The sequence below is a fragment of the Monodelphis domestica genome, chromosome 1 (genome assembly GCF_027887165.1).
Source record: "Monodelphis domestica isolate mMonDom1 chromosome 1, mMonDom1.pri, whole genome shotgun sequence".
Taxonomy (NCBI): Eukaryota; Metazoa; Chordata; class Mammalia; order Didelphimorphia; family Didelphidae; genus Monodelphis; species Monodelphis domestica.
The window spans coordinates 515,311,603-515,325,568 of NC_077227.1; the positions used below are offsets into that span (position 1 = coordinate 515,311,603).

General features: G+C 39.0%; 1 protein-coding gene across 4 annotated transcripts in view; it reads left to right on the forward strand.

The window, feature by feature from the left end:
• Positions 1–1,005: 1,005 nt before the first annotated feature.
• The window catches only part of SELENOI (selenoprotein I), a 51,722-nt gene continuing 38,761 nt past the window's right edge, over positions 1,006–13,966 (forward strand). The window contains exons 1-2 of one of the 4 annotated variants that reach the window (XM_016427981.2): positions 2,630–2,856; positions 11,922–12,077. Coding sequence is in view for 3 of the 4 variants with exons in the window: in XM_056813148.1 (XP_056669126.1) it covers positions 3,166–3,240 (75 nt within the window). In the remaining variant the exon portion in view is untranslated. Of the gene's footprint in view, positions 2,538–2,592; positions 2,857–3,150; positions 3,241–11,921; positions 12,078–13,966 lie in introns of those variants that run through there. The other 3 variants (XM_016427980.2, XM_007507818.3, XM_056813148.1) reach the window with 3 other exon arrangements.

Below are 13,966 nucleotides of genomic sequence, written 5' to 3' on the forward strand. Positions count from 1 at the left end.
TCCTTCATGTTATCATTTTATTTATAAAAACATTTTAAACTTTAAAAAGCTTCTTGCTTTATCTCTTGTAAGAATTCTAATTGTATTTGTGCTCAAGTTGTATTTTCTTTGTAGATATTTTGGAGTCATTCTTTTTCTTCTGGGTTTATGTTTTGAGTATCCCTGCCATAATAACTCTTTATGGTGGGATTCTTTTTTGTTCATTTATTCTTCTAGTCTAGTTACTGACTTAGGGTTTGACATTAGGGCTAGGCTCTTCACAGCTCTGGAGGGAAAATCTGGCATGTTGATGCTGCTGCTTTCTTGGGATATTGAATGTTGTACTATTCCAGTATCTCTGGGGTAATTCAGAGGATCTGAAGTCTTTCACTGGTCTATTTCACTGCCCCCCTGGTGTGAGCTCTGAAAATTTCTAATCTAGGTTTGGGTGTGGGCAACAATAGCCAGTGGACTTTCAGAAAATTGAGAAGCTTTGCTGATCAAGTGGCAGAAATGCAAGCTTCCCTTTGTTCTGGTATTCCTGTCCCAGTTATTCTGTAGGCTTCTGGCAGAACAAAAAATAGGAACTTAGAGTGTGCTTTTCTCCTGGCATCTGAGTCACTTTGCTATTGCTTCAGGCTTGCTCCTCTTAGTACACAGCCTAAAGTCCTTACCTGCTCCTTATCCTGGAATGTTGTCCTTGTGCTCAAGCCTCTTCATAAGTTAGCTCAGGATTTGAAACAGGGCAGCAAGTGCGTTTAGCATCTATCTGTTCCTTCTGCTTGCACAAGGTTATGATGCCTATATACTGGTTTTTTGTTCAGGCACACGGTTTCTCCCTGAGCTGAGATTCTTCATGCAGGACACTTCACCAGATCTTTTCTTCAGTGTTCACAGATCTGCTTGTCTCCTTATGCTGACCTGGGCTAAGAAAATGACTCACTGTGCCTTTTTCTCTTATATTTCCCTCATCAGAATTCCATCTGGTACATTTTCAAGATTTGTTTGGAGAAGTTTGGGTGGGTGGGTCGAAGTTCACTGTACGCTCCCAGATATTTGGGCTCTGATTCTTTTTACAGTGTTATCAGGTTGCTTACTGGGGCACCTATATAAAATATATTGAAGCCATAAAGTAGATCAATGTGTCATTTCTTAATTCTGAATCTTTCTCAGTTGGCTATATGGGAACAACTGGAATCACTGAAGAAGTGAACTCAATAAGGTGAGTAGCAGGACTTTGACAACTATTGTTCTTCCTCCCTTGGGGCCTTTTGGGGTTGACCACATTCTTGACAATTAGCATAAAAGATTCATTGTTAGCACAAAAGACTTACTGAGTACAGAGGACTGGGAATTCTGTAACCAAATTTTATTCATGTTTAAAAGGCACTATGCCACCAAAAAAAACCCTTCAAGGTTAAATTTCGGGTCAAAACTTGGGCAGAACAAGACCTAGAGCATGTCCTCTACTAGTCTTTTTTTTTTTTTAATAATTTTTTTTTAAACCCTTACCTTCCGTCTTGGAGTCAATACTGTGTATTGGCTCCAAGGCAGAAGAGTGGTAAGGGCTAGGCAATGGGGGTCAAGTGACTTGCCCAGGGTCACACAGCTGGGAAGTGTCTGAGGCCACATTTGAACCTAGGACCTCCCATCTCTAGGGCTAGCTCTCAATCCACTGAGCTACCCAGCTGCCCCCTCTACTAGTCTTTTTATCCTCCTCCATAGGCACTTAGATTAGTCTTTAAAAAATATACCTAAGTGCTCTCCAACCATCATTTGCACAGTTATCTCACTTGCCTATGTAAAGAAATACATATTTGCTGTCAAACAGACTTAAATAGCATGCATTCTGTTGGAATGAAGAAGAGTCCTATGTTCTATTCTACATTCATTCATACACTAAAGGATGACGATAGTTACGTATTCTGCAGTGTGAAAAACAGATGATTAATGTCTTAAGATGATTTTAATTGCTAAGAGGAGTGTGTTTAAGGTACAAGAGTGTAGTGAAGAGGCTATGAAGATGAATTAGGGTGAAGCCCCTGTGAATGAAGAGAAGACAGCCGCAAAACATACAGAGTTAAGCCAAGACTACTGGATCAGGAGCAATTGGTGCCGGAACCCACCTCCTCCAGTCCATCTCAGTCCCATTAGCTTCGTCTCTCCTCCATCCCTCTTTCTACCTGCCTCACATCGCAGGCACCATGTGAATGAAGCCTCCGCTCCATCGGAACACGTGCGGAGGGCCGATTACCTCCTGTGCTACGTCACAAAGGCAAATCGGCCTCTGAGTCGCTCAGGTCTCCTTCTCCCCGCTTTCCCCTCCATCCCCACGCCTAAACCGGCCCCAAGGCGAACAACCCGCGAAGCCCTAGAGCTTGTCGGGAACTGAACTGACCCAACGTGAACTTTCGCCTTTTCGCCTCCTCCTCTTCGACCACTTTCTTTCCCTCCAATCGAGTTTTTCCACAAATGAAGAGGCAGAGAGAACGCGAAGGGCGGGACTATGGATGGTTCTGTCTCCGCCGATTCGTTCTTTCTTCGTTCCAGTGAACGAGGTGGGCAGAGGTGGTAGTAGGGGCTCGCCGACGTCCGTTTGCGTGCTGACGTTTCACAACTGCGCGTGCGCCCGGGGGCCGGCCGCGCGTGCGCGGGAGTGGGGTCGGGACGGGAGGGGGGTGGAGCGCGGAGCTTCCACATTCCCTCAGCCTTTTACTCGCACGTCGAACCGGGGCAGGTGCCGGGTCCTCCCAGCTTCTGAGACAGCCAGGCGGCTGTCGGTGCTTGTTCCTCCTCCGCTTCCTCTTTATTGTCGTCATGGCCTTCGATTATGAATACGTGACTCCGGAGCAGCTGGCCGGCTTTGATAAATACAAGGTAGCGGAGACTCCATCATCCCATCTCCTTGCGTTCCTCGATCCGGGACAGGGCGGGTTGAGGGAGGGTGGCCGCTTCGGAGAGTCTCCATCCATTTCTGACTCCCGACAAGCTCGGAGCCCGGCTCTCTAACGGGGCGCGTCAGGGAACCTGGCCTGGAGGGTAGCGGCGGGCACTATGACATCTCTCTCCACCTGGTGGTCCCTGTGGCGCTGAGCGTGGACGCTGAGGTCCAGACTTCCTCACTGTCGCTTGCTCTACGTCGCCTTGGGCAAATCATTTCTCCTCTGGGGGCTTCGGTTTCTTCATATGTCACCCAAGAGTGTCGCAAAAGGAGGTGCCCCTTATCAGCTTTGTCCCCTCCTTGCCCTATTCTCTGAGCTGGTGGGTAATGCAGCTGCTCCATTATTGTAGGACCCTAAATCTAGAGCTAGGAGCGATCCTAGGGGTTAGCTGTAGTTCAACTCCCACATTTTCCACTCGAGGACGTCCAGGTGTGGTGGGGTATTTGCTTCACCTTCCACGCACTTCTCTCCACAATAGCTCTCAGCCTCAGAAATTTCACACATTTCTCCTTGATAGCTCGTTCCAGCTTTCTCTGCCCATGTCAATCTTCTAGTGCTGCTCAGCTGAAATAAATGGAGTACAATTTGTAGTACCCATTCTTTTAGAATTAACATGATTTCCTGAAAGTAATGCTGTTGTGGTTTGACAAGAAATACAAAATTCTTTAGAGCAGCCTTATTTGGTTTAATTTAACAGTGTCTAGTGCCAGATATTTTTTTTCTGTAAAAGGAAGACAAAAACGACTTTCAGGGAACCTACGTTTTTCTATATCTATATATCCCTATCTTTCTATATCTATATTCACCTTCCTCTCTTCTCTGTGGATTTCTTTGGAAGTATTTTCTTTCTCTTCAATATGGGTACATTGAAAGGGGTGGGTTGGAAGTAGAGTAATATTACTTGGGAGCATCAGGATTAAGATCATGGAAGGAGTTCATTTAGTTTACTCCTGTTTTGTTCAGGTCTGAACCTAACCTGTGTTAGAAACCTGAGAATCTAATTTGTTTTTAAGACATCTGAGGAAACGGATTCTGCAGTCTCTTTGGCAATTTGAGCCAGTATTTTTAAAACTCTCATAGGCAGGAAATTCTTAATCCAGGTCTCTGGTGTTCAGTGTAATCTCTACCTCTTTGCTGACCTCTGTTCTGGCACAAAGCTGACCAACAATGTGTGTTGTTGACTGACAGAAAAAATTCCTCTCCTCCCCCTCCTCATTTTATTTCTTTAATACAAATTTTAGCAAGATATAAATTTCATTTATAACAGTTCTTACCACTGATGTATTATCTGCTATTTAAAAACAAATTTCAGTGCAATTTCTCCATTCACCAGAAAATTTTATGTGATTTTTCTGTTAACCTCTCCCTCTCTTTAATTTCCTGATATCCAACCTGGCAAGCAAAGGTCAATTCAGCAATAGGTCAATGTTCTCCAAGGGTTTTTTTCCTATACCTTTGTTACAGTGTGTTCAATAAAGCAAGAATGTGTATATCTATATCTCTCTATATAGCTGCATATATAATACATAAGTTATTTAATTTGGGGGAGAAATCAAACCTATTTCTGTGGTATAGGGAATACCTAATGAGGAAACTTCTTCTAACAGTACAGATTGGCATCGAGTTGCCTGTGATATTGAGAGGTTAAGTGACTTGTCAGGGATCACACAGTTTGTATGTGTGTGTTTGTGTGTTAGAGAGAGAATGAGAATTCATTAGATAAATGATACAGGAGGAAATATCCACTGTTGTCTTTCAAAGGATTGCACTATTCAGATAATTCTACATAGAAGTATCAGGACCCTTACGGGGAATATATGTGCTATTAGAATAACATTGCTTTTACTGTGGTCTGACAATTTTTTTTACATAAAAATGGTTGGGCTTCATAATTTTAATATTTTCTGTCAGATATCAGTATTTGAAGCATAATAACCACACAGCAACTAATAAAAATAATATACCTATTGAATATATGGTGGTTAGTTTTCTATAAGAAGCTTTAATGTAAATTAACTTTCAAAACTGAAGAAGAATCTGGTACTATATACAAATATTAGTACTTTTGACAAACTATAATAAAAGTGGCCTCCACTAAAGTACTGGTCTGGTACCTTAGCAGTGAAATTAGGGAGATTCTAGGTTCCCTAAGACAATTCCAGCAGTATTGAGAAGTATGGATGATGAACTGTATTATTTACTAACTTATTTATAGCTAATATATGATCTTAGTCACCAGGCACTCTGAGGCTTTGGCCTCTAGGTGGTGAACACTTTTCAATCAGCAATTCATAAAGATTGTTAAGATAAAAAGAGATTGCTTCAAATGCTGGAAGAGATACCCTGGTAACAATAATCATGAATACTCAAAATATTGAAGTACTAAAAAAAAGTACAGAGAAAAAGGGAAAATGGACTTCAAAGGATATAGTTTGTTTTTGTTCAGAAGCTGTTTTTTAAAAAAATTTTTTACATTATTTTATTTGGTCATTTCCGAGCATTATTCATTGGAGACAAAGATCATTTTCTCTCCCCCCCCCCCCCCATCCCATAGCCAACGCACAATTCCACTGGGTATCACAAGTGTTCTTGATTCAAACCCATTTCCATGTTGTTGGTATTTGCATTAGAATATTCATTTAGAGTCTCTCCTCAGTCATATCCCCTCAACCCCTGTAGTCTAGCAGTTGGTTTTCCTCGGTGTTTTTACTCCCACAGTTTGTCCTCTGCTTGTGGATAGTGTTTTTTCTCCTAGATCCCTGCAGATTGTTCAGGGACATTGTATTGGCACTAATGGAGAAGTCCATTACTTTCAGTTGTACCACTGTGTGTCAGTCTCTGTGTACAATGTTTTCCTGGTTTGCTCCTTTCGCTCTGTATCACTTCCTGGAGGTTGTTCCAGTCTCCATGGAATTCCTCCACTTTATTATTCCTTTGAGCACAATAGTATTCCATCACCAGCATATACCACAATTTGTTCAGCCATTTTCCAACTGAAGGGCATCCCCTCATTTTCCAATTTTTGGCCACCACAAAGAGCGCTGCTATGAATATTCTTGTACAAGTCTTTTTCCTTATCTCTGGGGTACAAGCCCAGCAGTGCTATGGCTGGATCATAGGGCAGACATTCTTTTATCACCCTTTGGGCATAGTTCCAAATTGCCCTCCAGAATGGTTGGATCAGTTCACAACCCCACCAGCAGTGGATTAGTGTCCCTACTTTGCCACATCCCCTCCAGCATTCATTACTTTCCTTTGCTGTCATGTTAGCCAATCTGCTAGGTGTGAGGTGATACCTCAGAGTTGTTTTGATTTGCATCTCTCTGATTATAAGAGATTGAGAACACTTTCTCATGTGTCTATTAATAGTTTTGATTTCTTTATCTGAAAACTGCCTATTCATGTCCCATGCCCATTTATCAATTGGAGAATGGCTTGATTTTTTGTACAATTGATTTAGCTCTTTGTAAATTTGAGTAATTAAACCTTTGTCTGAGGTTTTTATGAGGATTGTTTCCCAATTTGTTGCTTTCCTTCTGATTTTGGTTACATTGGTTTTGTTTGTACAAAAACCTTTTAATTTGATGTAGTCCAAATTATTTATTTTGCATTTTGTGACTCTTTCTAAGTCTTGCTTGGTTTTAAAATCTTTCCCTTCCCAAAGGTCTGACATGTATACTATTCTGTGTTTGCATAATTTTCATATAGTTTTCTTCTTTATGTTCAAGTCATTCACCCATTTTGAATTTATCTTGGTGTAGGGTGTGAGGTGTTGATCTAAACCTAATCTTTCCCACACTGTCTTCCAATTTTCCCAGTAGTTTTTATGAAATAGTGGATTTTTGTCCCAAAAGCTGGGATCTTTGGGTTTGTCATATACTGTCTTGCTGAGGTCACTTGCCCCCAGTCTATTCCACTGATCCTCCTTTCTGTCTCTTAGCCAGTACCAAATTGTTTTGATGACCACTACTTTATAATATAGTCTGAGATATGGGTCTGTAAGGCCCTCTTCCTTTGTATTTTTTTTCATGATTTCCCTGGATATCTTTGATCCTTTGTTCTTCCAAATGAACTTTGTTATGGTTTTTTCTAAATCAGTAAAAAAATTTTTTGGAAGTTCAATGGGTATGGCACTAAATAGATAAATAAGTTTGGGTAGGATGGTCATTTTTATTATATGGGCTCATCCTACCCATGAGCAGTTAATGTTTTTCCAATTGTTCAAGTCTAGTTTTAGTTGTATGGAGAGTGTTTTGTAGTTGTGTTCATAAAATTCCTGTGTTTGTCTCAGCAGATAGATTCCTAAATATTTTATTTTGTCTAAGGTGATTTTGAATTGGATTTCTCTTTCTAGTTCTTGCTGCTGAAATGGGTTGGAAATATATAGAAATGCTGATGACTTATGCAGGTTTATTTTGTATCCTGCAACTTTGCTAAAGTTGTTGATTCTTCCTATTAGCTTTTTGGTTGAATCTCTAGGATTCTTTAAGTAGACCATCATGTCATCTGCAAAGAGCGATAATTTGGTCTCCTCCTTGCCTATTTTAATGCCTTCAATTTCTTTTTCTTCTCTAATTGCTACTGCTAGTGTTTCTAGTACAATGTCAAATAATAGAGGTGATAATGGGCATCCTTGTTTCACTCCTGAACTTATTGGGAATGCATCTAGGTTTATCCCCATTGCAGATGATATTAGTTGATGGTTTTAGATATATACTGTTTATTATTTTTAGGAACGACCCTTCTATTCCTGTGCTTTCTAGTGTTTTTAATAGTAATGGGTGTTGTATTCAGAAGCTGTTTTGTATAGTAGTCATATATGGGATTTCAGTGTAATTTCAAAGATTGGAATAGGAGATTCAGGTATTTCTGCAATCAATCTTTCCCCTCCACTCCCCCTTCTTATTTTGGTTAAGTAGGGACATACAAATGAGAATACATTCTTTTTTGATCTGAATAATTTATAGTTTTCCCACTCACTGAGGGTGACTTTTTTCTTTTTCTAGTATAGCTAATTTAATTTAGGAGTGACATAGTTTCAATTAATTGTGAACCATTTCCACTTTGTATCATTCTGTTTTAAAGAGAGAGGAAAGCTATTCTTTGGGAAAGGTTTGTATTTCTATAGTATTATAATGCTTTGCTTTCTTTTCTTAAGGGCCTTGATAATCAAGCAACTTAATCTTGGTAATCAGCAGCAGCATTTTAAACTCTTAAGTCTATATGACTTTTTAGTAGATCATTTGAAATATTAGTCAACATATTCGAATACATTAAGAATCTATGATTTTGTTGGTCTGGATACTTCCTCCACTGAAGCAGATCAGTATCAGTATACTTTAACTTTATAACCAGCCTTCATATTGTCTTGCCTCAGTCTGTTGTGAATTTTTTACGAATTTTTACACTGGTCCTAAGGATATATAAATACTTTACAGTTTGGTAGGATTTGTCAGAAGTTACATTTACATGTGGAGCCATCTCCACCATGCCATGAAGAGCCATAAGAATAGGACTTCAATAGATTGGGGAGGGAGGGAGTATAAAATATATATATAAACACATATATATGTAATTTTTTAATGATGATTTTTATCAGGTTAAGTGTTCAATTCTCAATTTAATTCAGCAAATGAAGGAAGAATGGATAATTCACAATAGAAATTCAAAAATAATTTCTTTGCCTTTGAAATCCCCATGTTCATATATTCTTGACCCAGTCTGGTCAGTGGCTTCAGACCTGTTTAGAATTCAAAGCCCTGCCTCTTACTCTAGACACTTACACTACTCACTAGGAAATAGATTCCAATTCCTGCATCTCCTAAATTTTCATCTAGAAATGATTCATAGTATATAGGAGTGCTAGTGAACCTTTTGGAAACCATATGCCATGTCCCCCCATCTGCCTGCTGTGCTCCCAACCCCCTTATTCTAGCCAGGGGAGGGAGGAATCCTCCCATTGGGCTGCTGGGCAGAGGGGCAGGTAATGTGAAAAAATGTCCTCAGGTGTGGTGGAGACAGGGGAAGACTTCCTCATAATGAACTCTGGCAGCCTGTATCCTCTTTGACTTGTGTGCCATACATTTGTCATCCCAGGTATTTAGAATGATGGTGAGATTAAGAGAGTTGTAAATGCTTTAGGGGAGATGCAAACCTCTCACTGAGAGAGACAGCAAGGGCACCAAGCATTGTTGTCTATATGCTACAAGTTTTAGGACATTTCTTTGGTGCACTTACACCTTGCTTTGAAGTGCAAGTTTCTATTGCTGTAGTAGAGGCTAGAAAGTAAATTTATGTTTATATAGAGAGTTTATGGATACAAAATGATTTAATATACATCAGCAGTTCTCAAATTATATCACGACACACTTGGCAAGGTCCAAACTATTTTCATAATAACACAAAGACATTTTAATTTTTTATGGTGAATATCAAAATATGTAACCCATTTAAAATGTTTTTTGGGGGGAGGGTCCTCAATTTTGAAGAGTGCAAAAGGATCCTGAGATCAGGAAGTTTGAGAATTATTGATATACATGGACTAATTTGATCCTTACAGTATCCCAGTGGGAGATATAATTCATTTTTATATAACCTTTAAGGTGTGCAGAGTACTTTTAATACAATGTCCTTTGATAACAGCAAATCTGTGAAATAGATGTTATTCTCTTCCATTTTAGATATAGGGAAACAGAAGGTCATAGGGTCACATAGCTAGTAAATTATTGAGACAGGATTTAAAATCAGATTTTTTTCTCCATGGCCATTGTTTTGTCCTCTACATAATGTTGTTATTTCCATTTTGCAGATGAGAAAAATAAGTCAAATCAGGTGACAGGATTCAAACCCAACTCTTCTGATTTAATTTCATTGTTTTATTATATCACAAGATTGTTTTCCAAAATTCAATGAGACTAGGATTACAATTTGACTATTTCTTTTGTTTCCTAGTCAGGAGTATGTTCTGGAGAATTCTTAAAAGGTCAGGTGGGGATAGTAATTTGCTATATAGATTGTAATTTTACCCAATCCTATCATAAGCATGTACCTAATGAAAGAAATGATCCTCTGAGGAACATTTACATATCTGATTACATGAGAAAAATATCAGGTACCATATGCCCAATTGTATGTTCAACTCTTGGAGTTCAACAAGACCCATGAAAGCAGGTGATGGTTGCTCTGTTGTAGATCTGTCTATTTTGCATTATACGAGAACTGGCCGTTCTTGTTTTGGTGTCCAGAAACTTTAAATGATGCCAATGCATATACTTGGATATTAATGAACATATACTTATTGAATACTTACTTTATATATGTAAGGCATTATGTTAGGTGTTATGAGAAATAAAATATTAGATTGTCATTTCCTCACAACATCCTACAATTCACATATCTATTTTATTATCCTAATTGTTCTTGCTACTTATAACTTCTATTAAATAACCATCCCCAGTCATAGCTCTGTCAGTGTTACTCCCCTGCTTATCAACCTTCAATGGCTTTCTATTGCTTCTAGAATAAAATTTTGCACAATCTGACTACAATCTTATCTTTCCAGTCTTATTTCATATTACATATGCTACATATTACCTTCTAGCCAAACTAGAAAACAGTCTCCTCCCCACCCTACTCCTGTAAGAAAAAAACACCCCCCCACAAAAAGCTGGCCCCTTTATAATAGGCCATCTTCATATTTCTATGTATTTGCCCAGAATATCCCCAGTTCCTGGAATAGCACTCTTTCTTAAACTGAAAGTATATGAATTTTCCCAAAGCATTTTATCTGGATTTCTCTTGTGATCATCCTGTTGTTCCCTACCTCATTATATTTCTTTGAGTATACATCTTAATTCTTACCTGTAGAAAGGTATAATTGTTTTCTTTTTGTTTTTTAACTGTAATGTATGCATAAGGAATCCAATAGTTACCTCCTTCTGGAAGCCTTTTCTAGTTGTTAAGTGCTTTTCTCTCTCTTCAATGACATATAGTATTTACTTATTTATTTAAATGTATTTTTTCAGTACATTATAAGGTCTTTGAGGACGGAGACTAATTTCTGCCTCTTCCTCAATTCATTTTTGCGTTCCCAGAGCCCCATCACCAGCTTTTCAACTTTTATAACACTGGTTTTTGTGATAAAAGCCTGAATTGACCTTTTTTTTTCCTTCTAGAGGGTGAGCATGTGTCAACATGGGGGAAATAGTGTATTCTTATCCTCTTGGACTTCTTTGTGCCTTTGGAAAACCCTTTGAATAGGGAAAGACTTAAGCAAAAAGTAACTATTACTGCTTTACATGTATTTTGGAAGGAACTTCAATTTTTGATTAGGCTGAGATGAACTTTGGTTTTTAGTCAGATTATCTTTCAGTAGTTCTTGGCCAATTTAAGCAAATGTTTTCAAGTTCGTGTGCCCAAACTGAATTTTCAAGCTGCCTGTGAGCCCTCCCCCCCCCACCCCCCCATATTATCCCAGAGAGGGGAGGGAGGAAGTGCTCACTTTGAGTGGCTGGACAGAGGGGTGGGGCATGCAAAAAATGTCCTCAGCCACTGGGAAGAGGGGGAACAGAGTAGCTCCCCCCTTGCTGGCCCAGCATAGGTGCCAATACTTTGCCAATGCTAGTCTAGGCTAAACACTTGGCTAGTGCTGAATAAATGGCCCATTGAAATATAAAATAGTGAAAAGATGAGAGAAGTTCCTTGTGGAGAGGAAGGTGGAAATTGAGTTTGTCTTCATAGGATAGTATTTATTTCTAGGAGTTAGAAAGGTGGGAAAATGATGTTCTAGGAGGGGGGAACAATCAGATTAAAGTTTGAGGTAAATGTGAATAAGGCATATTCAGGAGAGATGGGTAGAGGGTAGGGTTCATGTCCTAGTTTTTCAAAATCCTCTGTGATAAGATTCAACCAAACCTATCTTTATTTTTACCTTTTGTTTTACTTTTTGTTTTAGTCAAGAACTTTCGTTTCCTCACAAACCACATTCATTCTTATCTTCAGGTATCCTTGGTGTGATGCTATACTGTCATTCCCTTCCTGCTCTCCACCCTCCTTTCTTCCACCAGATGTGCAGGATTAACAAGAACAAGGAGGTAGAAAGAACCAATTTAGGATATCTCTTCCTAGGGTGGTGGCAATGGGACTCCAACAAATAAGGTACTCTTGCCTGGCCTTGGAAGTAGAATATGTGTGTACAAAGATAAATAAGAAAAACTGTCCCAGTTGTTAGTGATCTTCTTTCAGTCTTTCTCCCCCATAATACTTTGTGTATATTTTGTATTGACCCTTTGTAGGATATTCTAGCATAATAAGTTACATAGAGTAGAGGATTCATTGTTTATGGAATGACCAAGTGGTCATTAACTCACATAATAAGTCAATGGTCTTGTTTAAAAGAAAACTAATGCAAGTTTTCATTTTTCTCCTTAGTTATTTAGATAGATCTGTGATCTTATAAGGCAGATTGAATGCCCTCCATATATTCTCTTTCATTGTGATTCTTGTACTGTGGCTTCATAAATTCTCCACATAGGAATTCTTGCTCCTCCTTTCCCCCTTCCTCTGGTTCTTTTAATATCTTGGGGGAGGAGAGTAACAGTATGGCACTTTTGTTGTCTATTTGTTATCTCATTTGTGGTACATGCATCATTTGTCTACCTTTTCATACATAATCCCCCTTTTTTTCTCTTAACAAAAACTGCTTTTTAATGATAAATATTAACTTGGTCCAGAGGCTGAGTGAGGGAACTAAAGCTGGATTGGTCTGCCTTTGGAGTTGCTTTTTGCTGATGATAAGCTCTGGGTCCTGGTGCTAAGCTTGTTGCCTAGAGACTTAAGTTCTGGGTTCATGTTGGTGGAGGGTAGCAGGATTCTGGTTAGGGGAAAGTGCCACAGTTGTTTTAAACATAATGTTGCTGCTATTTCCTCTTGATGATTGCCTTAGCCTTCTTTATAATTGCTAGAGCTATTTCCTCTACCTTCTCTATTGCTTTTTAAAAACTGCTTGACAAGTATTTAGGAGCAGTTTCATTTTGCAGTTAAGCTAAGATTATACACAAAGTCTTTGACCTTGGTCCTGTTGCCTTTCATTTGGGATAGATCAGTGAGGGTGAACCTTTTAGAGATCACATGCCATGCCCTGCCTTCCTCCCCTAGGGACCCTGTGCTGTGTCCCCCCCACCCCCCATCCCCTTACTCCAGAAAGGGGAGGGAGAAAGTTCCCATTGGGCTTTTGGGCAGAGGGGGTCCTTAGGCAAGGTGGAGAAGGGGAAGGGATAAGGTTGTTAACAGTGGGCTAGAACCAAACAGTTGAGCATCTTTAGAGATCTTAAACTGGAAGACACACTGGTCTTTTGATGAATTTAATTTTTGTCACCATTTTCAGGATTTATACAGTAACATATCCTTTCATGTTATCCAAATGGTCCAGGTGAAAGCAGTTATGTTCATTACTTGTGGGTTGATGATAGAGTATTTCTCATTTATACTGAGGGGCTTCTATGTTGATGAGAAATAATATCAGCCCAGCAGTCATCCTGTCTTTGTCAGCAGTTTTTGAGTTAATGTTGTGGTGTGACCACCAAGGTTTCTATCATGAAGGGGAAGTAGATCTGGCTGTTCCTATACCTGTTCTTGATAGGTATATTTAGCTACTTGTGTGCAAGTCCTCCTTGGTAATATGATGCTGTCTACTTTCATATTGTAATATGCCATTCAAAGAATAAATGGCACTTCGAGTTACTTGTAATTTTAATTCTTCCAGGGTGGTAGTGTTTCACATTTCATAGTCATAAAGCATCACTAGAAAAATATTGGTGTATAAAAAGTGTGGTTTTGTAACAGCAAGTAAGTTTTCTATGTTTGAAAGCATTTTCCTAATGTGATCTCACCCGGTTTTTGAAGTTACTTCTGAGTGTTTACCTACCTGTAGTTGTCATTTATATATTTATATATATATATATATATATATATATATATATATATATATATGAATACTTACAGTTGCACGTGTACATTTATATATGCATAAGCAAAAAATATGGAGC